We start from the raw sequence: 21,057 nt of genomic DNA on the forward strand, positions 1-21,057 counted from the left end.
ATAAAAAAGAAGTCCAACTTCAATTTCAATGTAGGGAAACGAATGTGAGAGGTCATTTTAAGAAATGTTGGAAGGACTATAAATCACCTAAAAAGGTCGAACTTTGCTAGGGTTTCTAGGATGGAATTCAATTCTTTTAACAACCCAAGTCTATGAGAATTGAACAATTCTCATTGGACAAAACAATTTCTCCTATAACCGGTCTAGCCTTAGATGATTCAATTTGATTTTCAAATTCAAATAGGTTCGTATTTGATATGGAGATCACAAATTGCATCTCTCAAAGTGGTTGTTAACACCCAAGATTCAAGCTCAAATCAAGCTCTTAGTTGAAGATGGCGTATTAATGGAGAGCTTAATCTTGCAACTTTTCTGATTTTATGTGCAGCTATTAACAACTTAAAATTTCTGGGCATTGTTACAAAAACATAAGGGAAGTAAGAGAGAAAGGTATCCTTCACGGGCTTGGTCGAACTAGGGTTTAAATCCTGGTATTAAAAAATTTTGCAAATCTTTTTTTATAAAATAACTTATTATAAATATAAATCCATTTTACAAATTGATCTCAAAATAAATTAAAATTCATTGTCAATAGTTTCAGGTTTCCATTGAGAAAGGTAAACTAGGATATTCTCTTTGCTTGACAAAACAATTGATCCTATCACAATAATACCATCTAAGTGATATTCCAAACACTCCAACATAGGGAGGGGGGGATGAAAATTGTGTCACTCACCCTACCGGGGGGTATTTTGTAAGTTACCCCTTTATCAATACCTCGGATCCATGACCTACCTGTTCCTTATGGCACTGGGCAGTGGGCACCTTTGCCTGCCCACGATTAGTCTGTTTCAGATCAAATCCCTTCTCACTACATTCGTTTGCTTTACTGACTTACTGAAGCCACAGAGCCAACGAAATCTGAAAGCATCAATTTATCATTCCTTACTCTGTTCTTCTTTGATCGATCAACCGAGCAGTTGCACGCCCACATAGCGTTTTTTTTCTTCATCTGAGAAAGAAAAGATCGGTAGGGGGATGAGTATTGTAAAGTTATCTTGCTATGTAGGAAGCTCTTCTAACGAGGAGTAATGATACGCTCTAAGGGAAAAACCATAACATGCTTTCTCTGCGTCCAGTTCGCAGATTCTGCTCCGCTACCACTGCCGCCGCCGCTTCTTCAAGAACAACTGCTCCAACCCGCGTTCCAAAACCGAAACCATTAGACGAACCTGCATTGGTGAAGCTCAAGGCCGAGAGGGACCCAGATAAGCTCTTCCACTTATTCAAGGTCAATGCCCACAATCGACTTGTTATCGAGAATCGCTTTGCTTTCGAGGATACTGTCTCCCGTTTAGCTGGTGCTCGACGATTTGACTATATTGAGGAACTCCTCGAACACCATAAGACTCTTCCTCAAGGGCGTCGGGAAGGCTTCATTGTCCGCATTATAATGCTATATGGCAAAGCTGGGATGACTAAACACGCTCTCCAGACATTCTACGATATGCACCTCTTTGGGTGCCGCAGGACTGTTAAGTCCTTCAACGCTGCACTCAAGGTTTTGACGCAAACCCGTGATTTAGAAGCCATTCAATTATTCCTTGACGAGGTTCCTTGGAAATTCGACATTTCTCCAGACGCGTTTTCTCTTAATATTGTTATCAAGGCTTTCTGTGAAATGGGTATCCTTGATATCGCTTATTTGACCATGGTAGAGATGGAAAAAGTGGGAATAAGGCCCGATGTAGTTACATTTACCACACTCATTTCTGCGTTTTATAAGAATGATCGTTCTGAGATTGCCAATGGGTTGTGGAATCTAATGGTGCTTAAGGGGTGTTTCCCGAATCTTGCTACCTTTAATGTTAGGATTCAGCACTTGGTTAACAAGAGACTAGCTTGGAAAGCTAATGCTTTAATGAGTATGATGTGGAATCTTGGGATAAACCCAGATTCAGTGACGTTCAATTTGGTTATTAAGGGCTTTTGCCAGGCTGGTTTTCTTGAAATGGCGAAAAAGGTTTATTCTGCATTACATGGTAAAGGTTACAAAGCCAATTGTAGAATAAACCAAACCATGATTCATTATCTCTGTAAGGCAGGGGAGTTAAATACTGCCTTCGGAATGTGTAAGGTCAGCATGGGCAGGAACTGGTTTCCTAGTTTTGATACCATCGTTAAGCTACTTGAAGGCCTTCAGAAGAATGGACAGCACAGGAATGCTGAGGTTATCATGGAGTTGGTTCGGAAAAGAACACCACCTTATTCTGCATATGAACTTGAGGCTTTTGAGGCCATAATGCCCCAGGGTCGAATACAGTGAAGGACTAAAAATGGATTTATTCATGGATATATTCAGCTCAAAGAGGCACCATGGTTTTGTTCTAATTATACTTGTCTATGGAATTCTGAAATTAATGGGATACATACTCTTAGTGGGTGAGTATTTGATCTTCCAAACTTCTTGTGCAAACTTGTTATGTTGCCTCAGTAAAGAACCTTAAAACTGAAATGAGAGTTAGAACAAGACTCACATGAGCCCTATTGTAAATTACTCCAAAGAATATTCTTTCTCTGCTTCATTTACTTCTCTTCTATCTGTTTCTATTTCTCGAGAAGAAATTTTAGTGAGAGCTAAGTATTAACTCAGAATCTTCTTTGAATTTCAATATTGATTTGATGGCAGGCTTGACTTGTCCTTTGTCTTCAACTTGGGCTGATGACGAACAGAATGATTAAGCAGAGGTTCCTTCTAGCTAATTGCCTATGAAATATTATCACTGGTAAGCCACTAAATATTTCTTTTCATCACTGATCTGTTATTTTCTTGAAATTTGCTTACTTCTTACCTTTAAAATAGTTGTGCTTACATTAGATTTTCCCCAACAATGGATTTGGAAAATTGTTACTCAAGAATTTAGTTAAAGTATGCTCATAATTAAGATGCTTGTGAGAGTAACAATTGATGTGCCTGTTTTGAACTGCTTCCTCTTAAGTGGAGGGGAAATTTGAATTTGGAAATGAAATAGGGGTGTTTGCCTGTTTCTCTAAAATGACAAGGAATTTGAGTTATGCTCCTTTTTGATATTGTAATATCCTATAAAGAGAATCAACAAGGGATATACCTAACAATAAGATAAATTGTTACCATTGTTTTAACCATGTAGTTGTGCACTTGTGTAATTTGTGCATTTTATATGTTTGTTTTGTTGACAGGACAAAATTGACTTCGGTCTTACAGGGGTTGGCTTAGGATATTAATACTTGTTTGAGATATTGATGGACGGCCTATTTGCCATCTCAATATGCAAGGAAAACCATAACAAGGAAAAGAATTGACAATTGCATTGGAAATATCAATCTGTCTGTTCTTTTTAGATAAATAAAATTCCCCTTCCCCTAACTATGGTTCTATTTCTCCTTTTCTATATTTTCCTTGTTCAGTTTGTTTAACAATAAAAGAGTTTCTTAATTCTTTCTTTCCATAAAGCTGCAAGATTGTTAGATAGGGTAGAAAGCTTTTAGTTCTTAAACTGCAAGTTAAGGTGGTTAGGTTACACTTTATTTATCTATCTGCACTCCTATGTTTATTGTTATTTGTTATCTTCTGGGCACAAACATATTTTTAGTTTCATTAATTTTTCACTTATTTGTTGTGGAAACTTGTTGAAGGTTTAAAGACACAGGCATTAAATATTTCCCCATCAAAGGGAGGTTTTAAAAATGCATAGATGGTATTCCCAACTGGTTGTTTATGAGGTACCAATGATTTGCAGCATAGAACTAAATTTGTGATAGATGCAGATTACAGATATGTACATTTTTTTTCTTTTCATTTTTTTGGAAGGCAGCAAGAAGTATATTGTATTAATTTACTATAAAAGAGGGAGAGGCACCTTCAGAGAGGGGATTTACAAATATTCTATACAAGCATATTGTACATACAATTTTTGTTTTCTTTTCATTTTGATCAAATCATCAAACACAGTGTAATGTACTACTGGGAGGTGCCATTTTTGGTAGAACTTGGCAATAACCCTTTTCCATTTTGACTAATAGAATGAAGCCTTCAGCACTAACCATACATACTTTAGTTTGATGACACACTTACGTTGAAATTGCTGAGTGACTCCAGTGCATCCTTCAACCTCCTACATTATCAAAATTTTATTATTGACTTCTAAACAAATATCTCCAAATAATGCAACATCTAACTTGGAGCAGTAATGACATAGATTGGTTTCTATTGCATAATTATGCCTTCCCTTCTACATTAACCACATTCTCAATGCCGCTTCTTCCTTTGCAATGTTTAAAAGTGACCTTTCCTAGAACTCTTATGTTGATTGTAAGTCAAAATCTAGAAACTTATTGCATGTTCTTAGAGAGCTCGCTTACGTAGAGTTGTAGTGTAGATCCACATGTATTGCTCTATTCCATCTATACAAAAAAAGAGTGGTTTGGCCAATCCAATGAAGAATTGCTAGTAAATTTAGGCTTGAACATGGAACTAGGAATGGCAACAGGGTGGGTTCAGGGCGGGAATCTTCCCCGTTAGCGACCCTGACTCTGAAATTAATCCCCGTCTCCGACTCTAATCCCCACCAGGGATAAAAGTTGTTCTCCATCCTCGATTCCTGACGGGGAAAATTGCCATCCTCACATGGAACAAGTTAATCATACAAATCCACAGGGACAATATTATTGGGATTCTCCCTAGCACAATTGTCAAGTCACTAAATTGAGGTTGCACTACATTTGAGCACCTAGTTGCCTAGGCATAAGCATAGTTGTCAAGGCGACGCCTGGGCGATAAGTAGGAATGGCAACGGGGTGGGGTGGGGATGGGGAGCCTCTCCCCATCCTTGTCCCCGCGAAAATCCCCATCCCTGTCTCCGTCCTCGCTAACGGGGACAAGGTTATCCCCATCCTCACGGGGATTCCTATCCCTACAGGGATCCCCATTCCCTATGATTCTTTATAATGCTAACCATTTTATTTTTGTTTTTTATTTTATTTAAAAAATAAAAAATAAAAATAAAATAATGAACATTTACGATCGTATTAGAAAATATTCAAACATATTCAACCATATTTTTAAAAATCTCTTAATATATAGATATATGTTTACATATTTACATATATAACATATGCATACATATAAACATATATATTAGTGGGGATCCCACGAAGCGGGGATCGGGGTCCCCATGGGGTGGGGAGTGCTCTCCCCGTCCTCGCCCCATTCCTGCTAACGGGGATGAAAATTTCCCCATCTCCGTGGCACTCCCCGTCCCCGCCCTGTTCCCGCTAACGAGGATGAAAATTTCCCCATCCCTGTCCCCGCGCGAGGAAAATCATCCCCATCCTTCCCCCATTCAGGGCGGATCCCCACGGGGATCGGGGAAATGGGGAAAATTGCCATCGTTGGCAAGGCACCCTTGGAGGCTCGCTTCGCCCAATCGCCTAGCAGTTTTGTATACCGTCTTATAAAATACTTTTATATTGTTACTTTTTGAGATTATAATTATAAAATAGACATTATTAAACAAAAATATTAATTTTTTTGTGTTTATAAACTAATTTATTTTTATTATTTTCTTATTTGTTAGGGTTTAATCAACACAGACATTGCTAACTGCTGTATCGAATCCTCAAAGACTTCAAAATTTGAACCAATAAGTAAGGGAAAAACTTAAAGTTTTGTCTAATCAACACATTTCTTCCTCCACATCTTCTTCTTCCTCCACATTTCTTCTTCTTCTTCTTCTTCTTCTTCTTCCACCTTTTCTTTTCTTCTTTTACTATAACAAAAATAGGGGTTCAGTCCCCATATTTATTGAATTTTCTTTTCTTTCTTATTTTTCTTCTCATTAATATGTTGATTTTCTAGACATAAACATGAAGTTTATAATTTTATTATTAAAATTATGTATAGTTATTAAGGAAAAATGGTTATGGAACCTAGGATATGTATTTTTTACTTAAAAAAATCCGTCGCCTAGGCGACTAGGCGACAAGGCACCCTCTGGTTGCCTAGCCTCGCCTTGGTGCCTTGAAAACTGTGGGCATAAGCAATGGTTTTTTATATAAAAAATTTGGTTGATTTTAGCTTGTTTCCCTAGTCAGTGTAGCAAATAGAAAACATTAAAAGTGATTTCAAAAAATAAAAAAATCAAACATTAAAAGCAGAGCTAAGACAACATTACATAGCTTATAATTCTTTGAATTCTTTACTAATTCTGGGAGGTTGATGTCAGTTTATTACAAAATAGCTATTGGCCCACTGAATTCCAGCAGCAATACGAGTCAAAGAATTTGAATCTTTAACAAGACATGTGAGATGAAATCTCATAATTCTTTTTCCTTGGCTCACTAGAATGTGGCAGCATTCCAGCACAAACCACAAAAAATTCGAGTCAGTAACAAGACATGTGAAACAAAGGCTTATAAGTTATAATTTGCTTGGGGGATGTCAATGAGGACAGGTTGGATCAGAGAAGTTCCCAATCCTAATTCAGCCTCAAACTATAAAAAATGGTGTTGGAACAAGCTGATGAGGAAACTGGGCAGGTTGTTGTGTCAATGCATAACCAGTTGCCTTGCATTGAATTATCCTTTTTGGGTTGGAAATGTCTTAAAACTCTAAACATGCAAGAATTTAAAACTGGCTTGGGATTTATAAACTTATATGTGACTTAGGAGAACTCGCCCCTAAAAGCTAGCTATTAGAGGGAGGGAACCCAAGCACATATATATCACAAATTAGCATCCCATACTACCAATGTGGGACAAATGGATTGTAACATTCCACCACGCTATGCAGTTCCGTCACCCACGCGGAGTGGCTTTGCACTAGTTCACCTAGTCCCGACCGAACACTACAATACCAACATCACCACCTGTGCTGCACGATTGCAACTGGGAGGCATAGTGTAGGCTCTGATACCATTTGATACATGACTTAGGAGAACTTGCCCCTAAAAGCTAGCTATTAGAAGAAGGGAACCCAAGCACATATATTTCACACATTAGCATCTCATACTACCAATGTGGGACAAAGGGATCGTAATATATACCTAAACCCGTAAAACCAACTGCCTTCCCCCCACAAAAAAAGCCTTTCCAAACCAACTAGCTAAGGTAGCTAGAGGCATTATTCATGGATCACCAGCTATTGAAGACACTATACACTAGCAAGTTCAAATAAAGTATGAGGAAAAAAGAATCTTAGAGCTGGGGGAGGAAGCACTAGTGTTTTAAAAGTGCAATGGCCATTTTGGGCCTAAGGTGCAAGGCGAGGTGTGTGTGCCCTTTTGAAGCATGGTGCAAAATTAAAAAAAAAAGTTAAAAAAATGGAAAAATGTAAAATTCAAAATAAATTAAGAAAATATTAAAAATAATTTTAATTAAGAAATTCAAACTTTAATTTTAAACTAAATATTTTAAAAATCCTATTAAAACAAATTAAAATACATACATATAAAACATGCTCAAAGTGAAAAATGCAAAAATATAAAAAAAATAACATACAAAACAAATTCAAGCTTTTAATTTCTTTACCAATTGCATCATTTCAAAAAAAAAAAAAATTAATGTTAAACATCTTTCTTTCCTAATTTGACGAGCTGTCTTTGTACCAAGCCCCTTGAAGCATGCCCAAACAAGTCTGTGTTAGGGTCTTAAATTCTTAATCCCTAGAAAAAATGATTTTATAATTTTAATTATCTTCTATTAGGATGAATGAATAAACAACATTAAAAAATAGGGGCCTAGGCACGTGCCTTTCGAAAGTGTTGTGCCTGGGGCCTAGGCGAAGCGCATACCTTAAGGCCTCGTTCGTTTGCATCTTTGTAACTTACCCGGATAAGTGCACTTACCTAGGTAAATGTTTCTTGGGTAATATTTACTTGGGTAAGTGCACTTATCCATGTTCTTTTGATTTCTAGGATTCCCAGGTAAGTAATAGAATGACATTTGTACCCATAAAAAGCTAATATAAAAATGGGCAAAGTTGTCCCGTTATGCTTTATAAAATTTCCCCTCAGGTGGGAAAGTTCCTTACCCACCTAGGAGGTGGGTAAGTTTTACCAGGGGAAGTGGGGCATATTTTACCAAGGGGCCTATTAGTAAATGTAAAAAGAACATTGCAAAGTTGGTCAATGGGAAAAGGATACCCATTGACCAACTTTCCCAAGCTTATTTACCGGTAAACGAACGGAGCCTAACATGCACCTCGCCTAAGTGCCTAGGCATGCCTTTTAAATCACTAGGAAACACAAATAAGAGAAAGTCTTTTTTTTTTATCCAACAAATACAAGAAAGTCAAAATATTAACAAATAACAACTGAATTAATGAGCTCATTCTATTATACCCACATGAAAAGACCCTACACTATTGGCTTTGTCCATGCTCATAATTGGTTTTGAAGGCTTAACAAAAAAAAAGGTATTTGGTTTTGAATTCTTTACTGACAGGATGATCAAAAGCTAAGTTCCAGCTGAAAAGGGCATGTTTCAAATGGTGACCTGCTGACTGGTTCAGCCTGACTCATGCACTTCTGTGGATAGTTGGTCTCCATTACCACCTGGCAGGTGGCAAACAAAGATAATCTAGTATTGTGCCCGTGGGTTGCCTCTCAGATAATCATATGGGTCATCAGTTGTGTCATACCTCACATGTGGCCAGATGGGGATACCAGGGTGTTAATAGGCTGGCCTCGTCACCCGTGCATCCATATAATACCTCTGACAAGAGGAGTGCTTGTCACTGTGTTCTACCTTTGTTTCCGGCTGGCACTGTTTTTCTTTACATTTTTTTTTATTCTAATTCTGATACCAAAGGTGAAGATTAGAATAGAAGACAAGACAATAAAAGGGAATGTATTGGAGGGGAAAGAAAGAGTGACATAAAGATGCTAACATGCAGGAGACTTGGTAAGTATTTGCCTTGGAAAACACCTAGAAGGGCATCATGCACATTTTTAAGCATTAAGATGATCTTCCTAGAAAGAACCAGATAATTTCGAAGTATTGACAATATGGATATCATCCAAAACAAGCTTGTATATATATTGGGAGCAGGACATTATAAATTAATTCCAAATGTTATTTTTCCTCACTGTATAGTCATTTCAATTTTTTAGTGTTCAATGCTTCAAATTAAGTCCTAATTGAGTTGACTAAATAAACATAATGCAGTAGATTCAAAGTTTTATTCTTTAGATTATTCCCTTTGACCAGCTGGGAGCTCTGCTCAAATTAACACTATATAGGGTATATACGGACTCATTTGAGCACAACCATAGAGGAGAACCAAGCAATTCTATAGATGAACAATAAGTTTCATTGTATAAAAGAAATAGATATATAATTCAGCTGTTTGGAGGACCCAATACAGTAAAAAATTAAATTAAAAGAATAGCAACATGCATGAAATAAAAGCACCAGTTGTGACTCACCAGTTGAGATGGTTCCTTGTTAATAATCACTTATAAATACTTGCTCATGAAGGCCTAGATTGCACCATAACCACAGCCAATACTCCCATCTCTCCAAACTTTATCCAACTCTTGCTAGGAAACCATAAAGTCCGCAGCATTTGCTGGATCTGGTGTCCAGCTCCAATGAGATCTCTTGGTGGCGGCCCCTGGAAGGGTTGTATTTGGAATCAAATTGTAGTGGCTTTGATCATATTCATTGCATCCATCATCATAGGATCAGTGTCTGGTCAATTAAGCCAAACATCTCCACTACCACAACCATCTTATGTCTCAGTCTCCTCCACTGCCTTCTCCATCACCACCACCACCTTATTATTACAAGCCACCTCCTGCACCTTTGCCTTCTTGATGTAGGATGGGAAGTGTTCCTACCAACTTTTGATCTAATGATGGCTCTGTGGGGATGAATGAAGGGGGTGTGGTTGATTAGGGATGAATATGGATGGGAAAGCAAGTAGAATGCTTTCTGTTAGGATAAACAGCAAAGAGATAGATCGCTTAAAAGAAGAAATAAGAGAGAGGGGAGAAAAAAAAGGAGAAAAACATCTGACAACAACCAGAATTCACTAAACCAGTCTTTATTTCATCAAATCACCTCCATCAATATCTCCTCCACCACCCTACTATTACAAGTCACCACCTCCACCACCTTATTACTATAAACCTCCACCTCCTCCATCTCTATCTCCTCTGCCACCATATTACTATAAGTCTCTGACTTTGCCACCTCTGTCCTCATTTCCTCCTCCTTATTAGTGTAAGTCACTGCCACTGCCACCACCATCCCCATCTCCACCACCTCCATACTACTATTAAGTCACCACCACCATCATCCTCTTTACCTCCTCGTATTATCACAAGTCTCCACCCTCACCTCTGCCTCCACTACCATCTTATTACTACAGGCCACCAACACCCCCACCCCCACCACCAATTAAATCACCTCCACCACCTTACTACTACAAATCTCCACCACCACCAGTTAAATATCCTCCACCAACCTACTATTACAAATCTCCATCACCACCGGTTAAATACCCTCACCAACCTACCCTTACAAATCTCCTCCACCACTGGTTAAATATCCTCCACCAACCTATTATTACAAATCTTCACCACCACCTCCTTCTGTACCTCAGTCTCATTATCTTGCACATCACCACCATCAGTGACTCACCCTTATCCACACCACTACGAAGTTGTCATTAAAGTGGTGGGAAATGTCTATTGCTATAAATGCTACACTTGGGGATATCCAGTGAAGTCTCATGTCAAGAAACATCTCGAAGGTAAAGCTTTGGAAGATTTCTATTACATATAAAGTGGGAGTCGTGGGACAGTAAATTTCTTCACAGCCTGAAAATAAACCTAGGGATCAAAACTGATATACTGGAAATACTTATAAGTTGTAACCAATCAACCGGTAGACATAACTGATAACCAATCAGGTGGCATTTATCAAAATTCACGGCGGATTTCGATTGGATAAAGCTCTTCCAGTATCATGTCTTTTTGGGAGCACAAGTTTTCCCTAAAACCTACTTGTCAATTTGAAAGTTTTTATTTTTATTCTCTTAGTTTCTTCTTTATAAATTTTTCAAAAGCAATTTTTGGAAGTGTTGTTACTTATTGTTATTTGACAAGATGAACACCAAATATGTTCGATATCAATTAATTATGTGGAGCAGGTTTAATTGTGAAGATTACATGTAAAGCTGGTGATAAAGATATTGTTAAATATGAAAAGACTAATGTTCAGGAGAAACACAGCATCTTATTGAAGGATTATGATTTTGTCAAGCATGGAGCCAAAGAATGCAAGGCTTCTCTTTACTTGGCTCCCAAGTACTCTTCTTGCAACATCCCCACCAACCCACAAAATGGTGAAAAGGGAGCTAAACTCAAGTTGAAATCTAGGACACACCAAAAGGTTGTCCTCAAGGCCGAGTATTTTTCTTATGCACCCAAGTATCCTTCTAAGGACTGTGAGAAGCACAAGCACACGTCAAAGCCAAAGCCTAAGCCAACTCCCTACTATTACAAGTCTCCCCCTGCCAACACCAACTTACCATTACAAGCCACCACCTCTGCTAGTTTAGTACTACAAGTCACCACCACCACCTATGCCAAGCTATTACTACAAGCCTCCACTCCCACCTTTACCAGCACCTTATTACAAAATTCTTTCCTCCTAGATGAATTACTACTACAACTCCCCCCCCCCCCCCCCCCCCTCCTTACCACCACCAACATATTACTACAAATCACCTTTTCATCCGGTCTACTACCACCTCCACCTCTACCAACTTACTGCTACAAGTCTCTTAATCCTCCAATTTACCACTACAATTCACCACCACCACCCTCACCCACATATGAATACAAGTCTCGATCACCACCATCACCAGTCTACTACTATAAATCACCTCCTCCCCCTCCATACTACTACAAATCTCCACCTCCACCACCCTACTATTAGTCTATTATGTCACCTCTCCACCATCTCCCCCACCACCTCCCTAGTCCCTACTACTATAGTTCCCCTCCACCACTATCACCTTCTCCACATCCTCCTTACTAGTGCAAATCTCCACCACCACCATCACCATCACCATCTCTTCCACCCTCATACTATTACACATCACCACAACCACCATCATGTTCTTCTCCACCCCCATACTATTACAGATCACCACCACCACCATCACCTTCTCCACATCCTCCTACTAAACATCTCCACAGCACCATCATCATCTTGTTCTCTCCCATACTATTTATTACAAATCACCACTACCACCATCAACATCTCCTCCACCCCCGTGCTATTACAGATTACCACCACCATCTTCATCATCTCCTCCTCCTCCCACCACCAGCATCACCATATCCTCTACCTCCCTACTACGAGAAATCACCTCGACCACCTGCACCATCTCCTCCACCATACTACTACATATCACCTCCCCCACTATCACCATCTTCTCCCATCTACTACTACAATTCTCCATCTCTTCTTCCTTCACCATCTCCTCAACCTACTATTACAAATTACTTCCACCACCAGTGAAATCACCTCCACCCCTCACTTACATATATGCATTCCCGCCTCCTCCCATGTCCTGTCATATACTAAGCCCAGAATATGGACCCCTATTTCAATTATGCAAGATGAAACTTGGCTTCATCAATAACAATTTTCAGTATTTCAGGAGTTCTGTATAAACAATAATGCTATGTTATAATTATGTTAGCAGCAGATCTATTTCCTCTTTCAGGCACTTGGTTTATCACTGTACGGTATTTAGGAGATTCAATATGAAGTAAAGTTTGCATAGTCTTTGCCTCTATGTGAAGTATTTGCATTATAGTAGTAGAGTGTTTTTCTAACATTTTTTTTTCTTTTTGTTAGGCAGATATTATTACATATATTTTTTTGATGAATTCAGATATTATTACAGTCTAAACCCATTAGTCAGGGGACTCGGTAAAAGCAAATTTGTTTTCTCTCCTGCAGGCACCTTTTTTGAGAAAAAGGTGACTGATTGTATTAGAAAATCAAGGAGTACATGAGATGATGTACAAACAGCAAGGAAAAACCAACACTCAAAAGTTACATAGGCAGGTTCCTATTACTATACAAAGTTCCCCTACAGATACCTGATTTAGCTAAACCATCATCTATAGAACTTCTAAGGATCCAAGTAAGCTTTACAATATGGAGTCCATAGTATCACTGGCCTCTGTCAGGTAGTGAGCTAGCCTCCAAGGGCCTCCATCCTTCTCCCCTAACCATTTTACAGTATTTGCAGAATCACTTGCAATGGTTAGAGCAGACCAGCTTCATCTTTTGCTATTCGAAGACCTGAGTACAGCCAAGATCTCTGCTTTTGTAGAATCAGCAACACCAATTGGACCACTGAAAGCCCATTTAGTGCTTCCGTAAGGGCAGCCCAGTGGACGAGGCTTCTGCTGTGCAGTGTCTGGGGAGGGACAGATGTACACAGCCTTACCCCGTGCACAGCCTTCCATCTCTTCCCCTAAACACTCCCACCAATCCCTGCTTCTTTGGGATTACCAGGGCACTTCCATCAAAACTTAATCTGAGCTCCATCTCAAGTCTTCTAGAGGGGACACTAGCCCTGCTTAAAGGCCCAGGTGAAGAACAGAGGATCGCCACCAAATTCCTTTGTAAGCCATTCATAGAAAATCCTTGGAACTCAACAGAAGTCACTGCTCACTAAGTTACCCAAGAAAGAAATACGAGAGTGCAAATTTAAAGATCTGCATCTGTTTTAAAAAACACGACTGTTTTTTTTTCTTCCCACGCACACCACTCCACAGAATCTCCTGCAGGCACCTGGTTTATCACCCTGGAACTTAGGGGATTCCATCTGAAGTAAAATTTGCAGATTGCCATTGACTTGATGAGGATGGCATCCAGAGGTCAAAAGGACTTAGTTATCCTATTAGGGAAGCTTAGTCTTTGGTTTCTAGACTGAACCTCTATATTTGTTTCGCTTTTTCTGAACAATTGGACCAAACCTCTCATTAACATCGATTCCATTATCTGCCAACTCTATTGCCGAAAGCCTACTTTATTGAGGGCAATACTTAAGTCTCCACACATTTTTATAATGTGATAGTTGCTAACATGGTTTTTAAAAACGAACCGGTGATCGAACCGGTCAGGGGTCCGGTTACTGGTTCGAATGGTCTGACTGTTTGATCCGAATGGCCAGCCCGTTCTGACAAAAAAATAAAAAAATTTTAAAAAGTAAAAATATTGGAAAATGATCAAACCGGCCGGTTCAGCGGTTTGCTAACCAAAAACAACGGTTTTGGGGGAAAACGGAACCGGTCAGGTGACCGGTTCCCGGTTTTTCCGGTCCGACAGTCCGGCCCGGTTTTGAAAACCATGGTTGCTAGAGACCTAGAAAGCTCCAAGGTGCCAGCAAGACCCAAAGATCCAATCTTTGACCACCACTTGCAATACATGAAGGCTACTGACTATTGATGTAAGGCACACATGGGATCAACTATACCAATTAAGGGCTGCTCTACTGAAAGATCGAATGGCAATGGAAATCATCCTACTTATCAGTGAGGCTACGAAATAAGAGACTAAAAAACTTGAGAACCAGTAGGATGATTCCTTCCATCGACACCCCAAAGTAGGAGATGGGGAGTTCGCAAAGAAACAAAAAGGCTGCAACCTTGGTAATCCAGGGAGGTCAGGTATTGACGGTGTTTTCAAATGTGAAGAGGGAATTCAACAGTACTGTTGAACTCCAAATCTTAATTCTACTTACATGTATTCATAAGGAGAACCCCTTGTGGAAATCTAATGATTTTAAGATGAGAGGGCGGTCCAATCCAAATTCTAAATGCATTGTTCAGTCACGCCTCTATTTGTCGGCCTTTGGTTGTTTAGATTTATTTGTCCTACTTCAAACATTCTTTGAGAACAGAATTGTGCCCTTTATTCTCTAAATTAAAATCAGATCTATTGTTAGTGATAGAAAAGGCAATTGTAAATTTCTAATATATCACAGCTTCTTGTTCTTTCTGAAATGCTACACCTTTTATGAAATTATGGAACTAATGAACTGTCCAGATAATTGTTAACAGGACTCAATTTATTCAGCCCTGGCGCCTTTAAAAAAGAAATTCATCCAGACCTGTCATGCAATTCACAACTCCAATCCTATGAAGCTGAAGTCCTTACTCCTAACACCAACACATTCCAACGCAAGGGATTGTCTTCAACTTGTCAACCTCATGGAGCTAACTCTCAAGTTTACTAATAATCCACTTATCCGAACACCTATGATCTAATCTCTCCATTTCGTCTACATTATTCTTTCCAGATTTCCTACACTATAGCACTGCTTGTGAAGCCAACAATAGCCCCCATTGATTGTTATTATTAGAAGAGTAGTAAAAAACCATCTTCTTAGCATGATCCCAACTGAGTTTGTATCAAAACAAGTGCTGCATAGTGCTCTACTAAATTGAGTCCAATCCAAACCTATTTTGCTAGGACGCTCTCCACAAGCACATAAATGAAGATTTTGATTGGAACATAACTATTCCACAGATTTATACCAATCAACATTTTTGCGTTCCTTGTTCTTGTAGAGAAGATGGGTTAATATTGTAATTTAATCTTTCTTTTATTCTTGTATACTATTGTACATTGTCGTATTTTATTTGTTCTTGTAAGAACAGAATTGTCCATTCACTATAATACCTTTTGTTTGGGATGTGACTTACTGAGCACATCCCACCAATTGATTCCTCTCATTTTCATGCCTGGAACTAACATGGTATCAGACCCATCTTTGTAGTTCAGCTGTCATTTAGGCCCTGTTCATTTGTTGGTATTTAGCGCCGGGGAGGGGTAAGTTGGTCAATCACATGATTGACTATGATTCCTACGTTCATTTGCTGGCTTCAGTTACCCTCCTAGAGGGTGGAAAAACAACTTATCTATGCTAAGATAACACTCCCTCCCTCTCTTTTTTCCCTTTACATAGAAAAACTCACGTACCCAGATAAGTAAAAACGAATGGGGCGGCATTAGGAAGCAGAAACTCTAGAAGCTGGTCTCTATATAACTATAAACATATACTTGTTCTTTTGTTACGAGGATGGAACCCCTGCCCATGGCATGACAAAATAAATAAATAAATAAGAGAAAATAACAAGAGTGATAACAGAAAAAATTTAAGAAAGAAAATATAGCCGAGTGATAGACAAAGTTGAGGAATTTTAAGAACAAACAGAGGGATTAAATTTAATGATTGGTAATGTGGTAGAAAAAGGGACTCTTGACTGATGAATCAATCTGGAGCTTGGTTTTTTGTTTCCTCATAGATTAGTGTGTAGTTGGACGGGTGGCTTTTATTGGTTTGAGCTGTTTGTTTTCTCTTTAGTCATTATTTATTCCAATTGCATATTTATTTTTATTATTATTCCTCTTTAGTCATTATTATTTTATATTATATATAATATTTTATATTTCCATTATTACCCCTCCTTTAGCCACTGTATCCTAATTTCTCTATACATTTGATATCTCTATAATAAAAATGAGAATGATAACAATGTTTTATCAAAAAATGATTTTACTTTCCCTTATAAAGATGCAAACAGATTGGATTAGATTTGAATTAAGATATATCTGAATCTGATCTGATAAATTATAGGTATGATCCAATTTGGTCTCAAGATCTGATTGGACCTCACAATTATTGATTTAGATTCGAATTCGATAAAGATGTCTGATATTTGATAAAATAGGATCAGACTTTGAATCAGGTCGGATGATGATCCAATCAATTTGCACCCCTTACCTTTTTACCCTCTGGCTTTTGTTATTTCAATATTTATTTAACCCATCATTAAATGGGACGTACACTGTAGTTAACATACTAACTGTCAACCAAAGTTGTATCCTTTCATTTTTACCCTCATTATTTTTAAACAAAATTCTTTCTTGATTGCCCAACATTCTAACCCGTGTAGCAATGCTGGTATAGAAATTTCTCAGTCTCATTGGTACATACTGGTCAAACAGCACACTAGATGCATCTCTCCACTTTAACACCTTCATTTCTATGAACAAATATCTTCTTAATTTCTCCCTCATTATAAATGATCCAAGGTACCGAAGTGGTTATTCTGAAACATCTTTTCATTGTTCTAGCCATCGTTGTCAAGGTGTCACCTAAGGCCATGATGTTGATTGAGCGCATCGCCTGAGTCCAATGACTGGTATAAAATAGGTGCTAAACCATCTAAACCACCAAGCACCCGCCTAGTATGACGTGCCCTTTTCCGGTCAATTTTATTCACATGAATGTTACAAAATGTAACCAACCCAAACAATATAGTAGGTAAAGATGCTATCATGTTGAATAATAAAAATCTGTCAAGATGATAACTGCTTGGGTTTGAAGTTTGAACCCAAAGTCTCTAACCAGATGATTAAACTATCCAACTGCTAAAATAAACTGCTTTGAAAACTTCGGATGCTATATATCTTACAAATTAGAACAACAAATTTGTCCTCATCAACTGAAATGACCTTCGAGATGATAATGGTGATTGTAAACATTTACTTTCCAATACTTGATCAGGCAGCCAAACCCATTCTAGAGAACCAGTGCCGCACTCCAGTTTATCCAGGTTTGTGTTTGATAAATAAATCTATTTATTTCTTGTCTTGATAAATTTGCCTCTTGAAGCCTTCTTCTCCATCTTTTCCCTTTTTTTGCGACCCTTTCCATCCTCCACGGCTTCCTATACAGGCATGAAGAGAAAGGAAACAGATGAGTTACTTAGTGTATGATTACATCCTATAGATTCCAAATAAGAGTATGGATAACGGTGGATACCTCTGAACCATGAGATAAAAATCCCTTTGTCAGACCAAAAAGCTTATATGCACCAAATGCCGGAATCTACGAAAACATCAAGTTGATTAAAAAAACAAAATCTAAAGAAAACATCAAGACGAGATAGTTAAGTCAGGCTTGACCCCCAAAACCTCCCAATTTTAGTACGCTTCGCTGCCCACTTTAATGGCTTTAATTTTTTTTTTTTTTTTTCTTTGGTCTTTAACATGAGAGAAAGCATCATACAGATGGCAGAAACTTGCATAAACTACAGAGAATATGTATTTCATGCTTTCAATTCACGAGGATATGGAACATATGCAAGTGATAAATGCATTAAGAAAACTCTTTACTGATTATTTGATTAACATGACATGCATGCCCAAGTGTGGTGAAACAAACCACTCCATAGGCCCTGCCAGAAGAATTTTCTGTTCTAACAATTATGCAAAAGAATAATCCTAATCACAAATATATTCCATCCTGTCTTAAAATATGAGGAAATTAAAGGTTGACAAGGTCAGTAATGGGGATATGAAACTACAACTGCACTGATTGTTCTATTGGGCCTTGGCAACAGGATCCTTCACTTACAGAACTGTGGAAAAATACACCGAAGACCATGTGCCATTTTTCTTACTCTAGTCAACGCAGTTTTCGAGTAATACCTACTTCACAAGCTTAAGTTGGCAAGATGAAATTTGCAGGGCTTATGGTGCAACAAGAATGCAGGCAGAAGGGGCATAGTTACAGATGAAAAGAATCTTTGTACCTTTTCCATCCTTAAGGCTGTGTTTGGTTTGAAGGTGGGTGCCTAGGTTTAGCTGGTAGGAAAGCATCAAAGCAAATTCACTTGCTAAAGATAGGTCTGGTAGAGAATGTAAACCTTTTGAGAATGGAACTGTATTATGCAAGCATATTTTCTTTGAAATTTTTTCTGTTGCAGAGGTCATTTCTTTTGCTCATCACCTTTCTCCCCTCAAATTTATTTTTATAATAAAATATTCTCTTATAATTAATTTAATGATCAAAGTAACAAAAAACATTCAATACACTGCATAGGAAAAGGATGGAGAAGTTTGTTCCGGCGAATAGGTGGAAGAAGACTGGATGTGGAGAAGAAAAGCTTCTTGTTTGAAGAAATAGGTAGAGGTTCAACATTCAAAATCAGAGAAGACAAAGGGCTGTAGTGGTCTTAAAAGGGAGGCGGCAGGATGGTTTATAGGTTTCCTTGATGGTAACCTGTTTGCCATCACAGAGACAGGGAGGAAGGGAGAACTTAATTTGTAGAAGAAGTTTTTATTGGAAAAAAAAAAAGAAAAATGATAAAGGAGAGTTTATTCAGTTGATTAAATTTTTTGGTTTGGGTAAGAGGCAGTTTTTTTTTTTTTTTTCCTGCCGAGAAAGGAAAGCAGGGGTGGTTGAAGGTGGCGGAGACTCTGGATGAAATATGAACGACGACTTTGGTTGAAGGAGGGACAACGCATCTGCAGGGATAAACCAGTGGAATCCCCAGATCTGGAACAATCCTCTGGAAACATCTGTGTCGAGAAGAAGCCACTGGATGTGGGAGGTATTTGCAGAAATGCCATCAGCTAAAAGATGGTGGCCAAAGGGAGCCAGGAGGAATGGAAAAGGAATTTGATCAAGTTGACTAAAAAAGTGCTGGATTGGAACGTAGTGTTACAGGACATGGTCGAAGTTTTGCCGGCAACGGACAAGGCAGTCCTTTGCCCCTTTGGTGACATGGCAGCAGTCATGGGTTTGGCAAATAACGTAGAAAATTTAACTCGAATTACCACAAGAGAAAGGATACCGGTGATGGAGAACTGGTGCCCTTCCTGCAATGAGGTGGAGGTTGACAGTGATACCATTAGTCTGAAAATTATGGGACTTCCTTTCAATCTTTGGGCAGAGGAGGTTTTCTTCCAGATTGCAACACTGTGTGGAGGTTCTCTACAAGAGCCGGAGAAGATACCAAGACTGCTTGAAGTTTTCTCTGACGGAAGGTGGAGACGGGTATGGGTTTTGTCAGAAGTTGAATCGATGCTCTGGGAGTGTGGAAGGAGAGAAGAAGATGCTCATGTGGCAAGACAGAGGCCATGTGGCAGCACAAGACAGGAAGTTTCGGGCGTCAGACTTGGTTTTCCCCCAAAGGAAACCAAATTGTCGAGAGAGAGTTTGGGAAAGAAAAACTAGAGAGCGGGGCTGAACCAAGCGGTCAGGCCGGGCATCAAGAAGCATGCATGTGACAACTTAAACTTGAGAATTCAAGAAGCATGCACATGACAACTTAAACTTCACACGTAGATCAGGTAGTGGATCAATGGGGGATGCTAATTTGGGTGTATCATCATCACAATTGATCCCTGACAGTAGTTGTCAAAGGGGGATGCCAAAATTACAGTGGGCAAGATGCTCCCCTTCTCAGCAGGATAAGCCTAATCCTAGGTATGCGAGATCAAAAGAGGTACAGAGCGATGATGTTGATGATGGACGATGGATTAATTGCAGTTATTCCGAAGAAGATTACACCTCCGATGAAGAATCCAGTATTGAAAGTGTGGATGGGACAATACAAATCTGTTTGGATGATGAAGAGGATTATTGCATTGAAGCCTTGTTTGCGGCAGACAAGGTCAATGAAACTAAGGATGTGGTGAGGTCTTCCTTCAACAAACCTCTGCAGAAGATTTGTGAGGATAAAGGGTGCCGACAAATTTCAGGCTTTCGGAATGCCTTAAACCATCTCCAGGAACAGCAAGGTCCTTCCTGTGCCCATTCAGTTAGGAAATCCCTCTCTTGTGAGCAACAAATTCAGGACGATCAAACGGTGACTGAGCAGGGGATCTGTAAAGCTTCAAAGGAAACACCTCCAAGGGGTGTCGGTCCAAATTCTGATCAGGTTACATATTCCATGGGTCTTCCTCAAACAGAATACCCTGATGCTTGCAACCTAGGTCTGAGTCAAGGTGGTTTGATTGCTAAAACTCTTGTTGCTGTCGATATGCTCCCTCCTATGGTGGTTGGTAACCCCTGTAACTCGTGTTTTTGGTTTTTCTACAGATTCCTCTGATAGCTCTCTTGTAGATGGCCCAGACCCTGTTCCTGATATGATTAAGCCCATGGAGGCATGGACTTGAATAATTGTG

The 21,057-nt window shown here is 38.9% G+C and overlaps 2 protein-coding genes across 5 annotated transcripts in view; one reads left to right on the plus strand and one right to left on the minus strand.

The window, feature by feature from the left end:
• The first annotated feature begins 519 nt into the window (after positions 1-519).
• On the plus strand, positions 520-18,834 carry LOC148843598 (pentatricopeptide repeat-containing protein At1g80150, mitochondrial-like). 4 transcript variants are annotated; one of them, XM_088957612.1, is made up of 3 exons: positions 520-2,442; positions 2,690-2,786; positions 18,486-18,834. In XM_088957612.1, exon 1 carries the CDS (start codon positions 1,121-1,123, stop codon positions 2,324-2,326), a length of 1,206 nt encoding a protein of 401 aa, XP_088813738.1. In that variant the 5' UTR covers positions 520-1,120; the 3' UTR covers positions 2,327-2,442; positions 2,690-2,786; positions 18,486-18,834. The 4 variants fall into 4 exon arrangements, with proteins under 4 accessions (XP_088813738.1, XP_088813737.1, XP_088813736.1 ...); XM_088957611.1 differs by lacking the exon at positions 18,486-18,834 and adding an exon at positions 3,676-4,085; XM_088957610.1 differs by lacking the exon at positions 18,486-18,834 and adding an exon at positions 3,220-3,966.
• LOC148843599 (uncharacterized) overlaps positions 17,399-21,057 on the minus strand; it is a 36,285-nt gene continuing 32,626 nt past the window's right edge. Inside the window, exons 4-5 of the mRNA XM_088957614.1 lie at positions 17,906-17,971; positions 17,399-17,810 (exon numbers count right to left, since the gene is read on the minus strand). Coding sequence (XP_088813740.1) covers positions 17,718-17,810; positions 17,906-17,971 — 159 coding nt within the window. The 3' untranslated portion in view covers positions 17,399-17,717. The remainder of the gene's footprint in view (positions 17,811-17,905; positions 17,972-21,057) is intronic.

The sequence above is a fragment of the Nelumbo lutea genome, chromosome 8 (assembly GCF_056320005.1).
Source record: "Nelumbo lutea isolate HS-2025 chromosome 8, American lotus-T2T, whole genome shotgun sequence".
NCBI lineage: Eukaryota > Viridiplantae > Streptophyta > Magnoliopsida > Proteales > Nelumbonaceae > Nelumbo > Nelumbo lutea.

What these genes read in the sequence shown, in the direction of transcription:
- LOC148843598 (XM_088957612.1), top strand. Translation starts at nt 1,121, where the DNA reads ATGCTTTCTCTGCGTCCAGTTCGCAGATTCTGCTCCGCTACCACTGCC.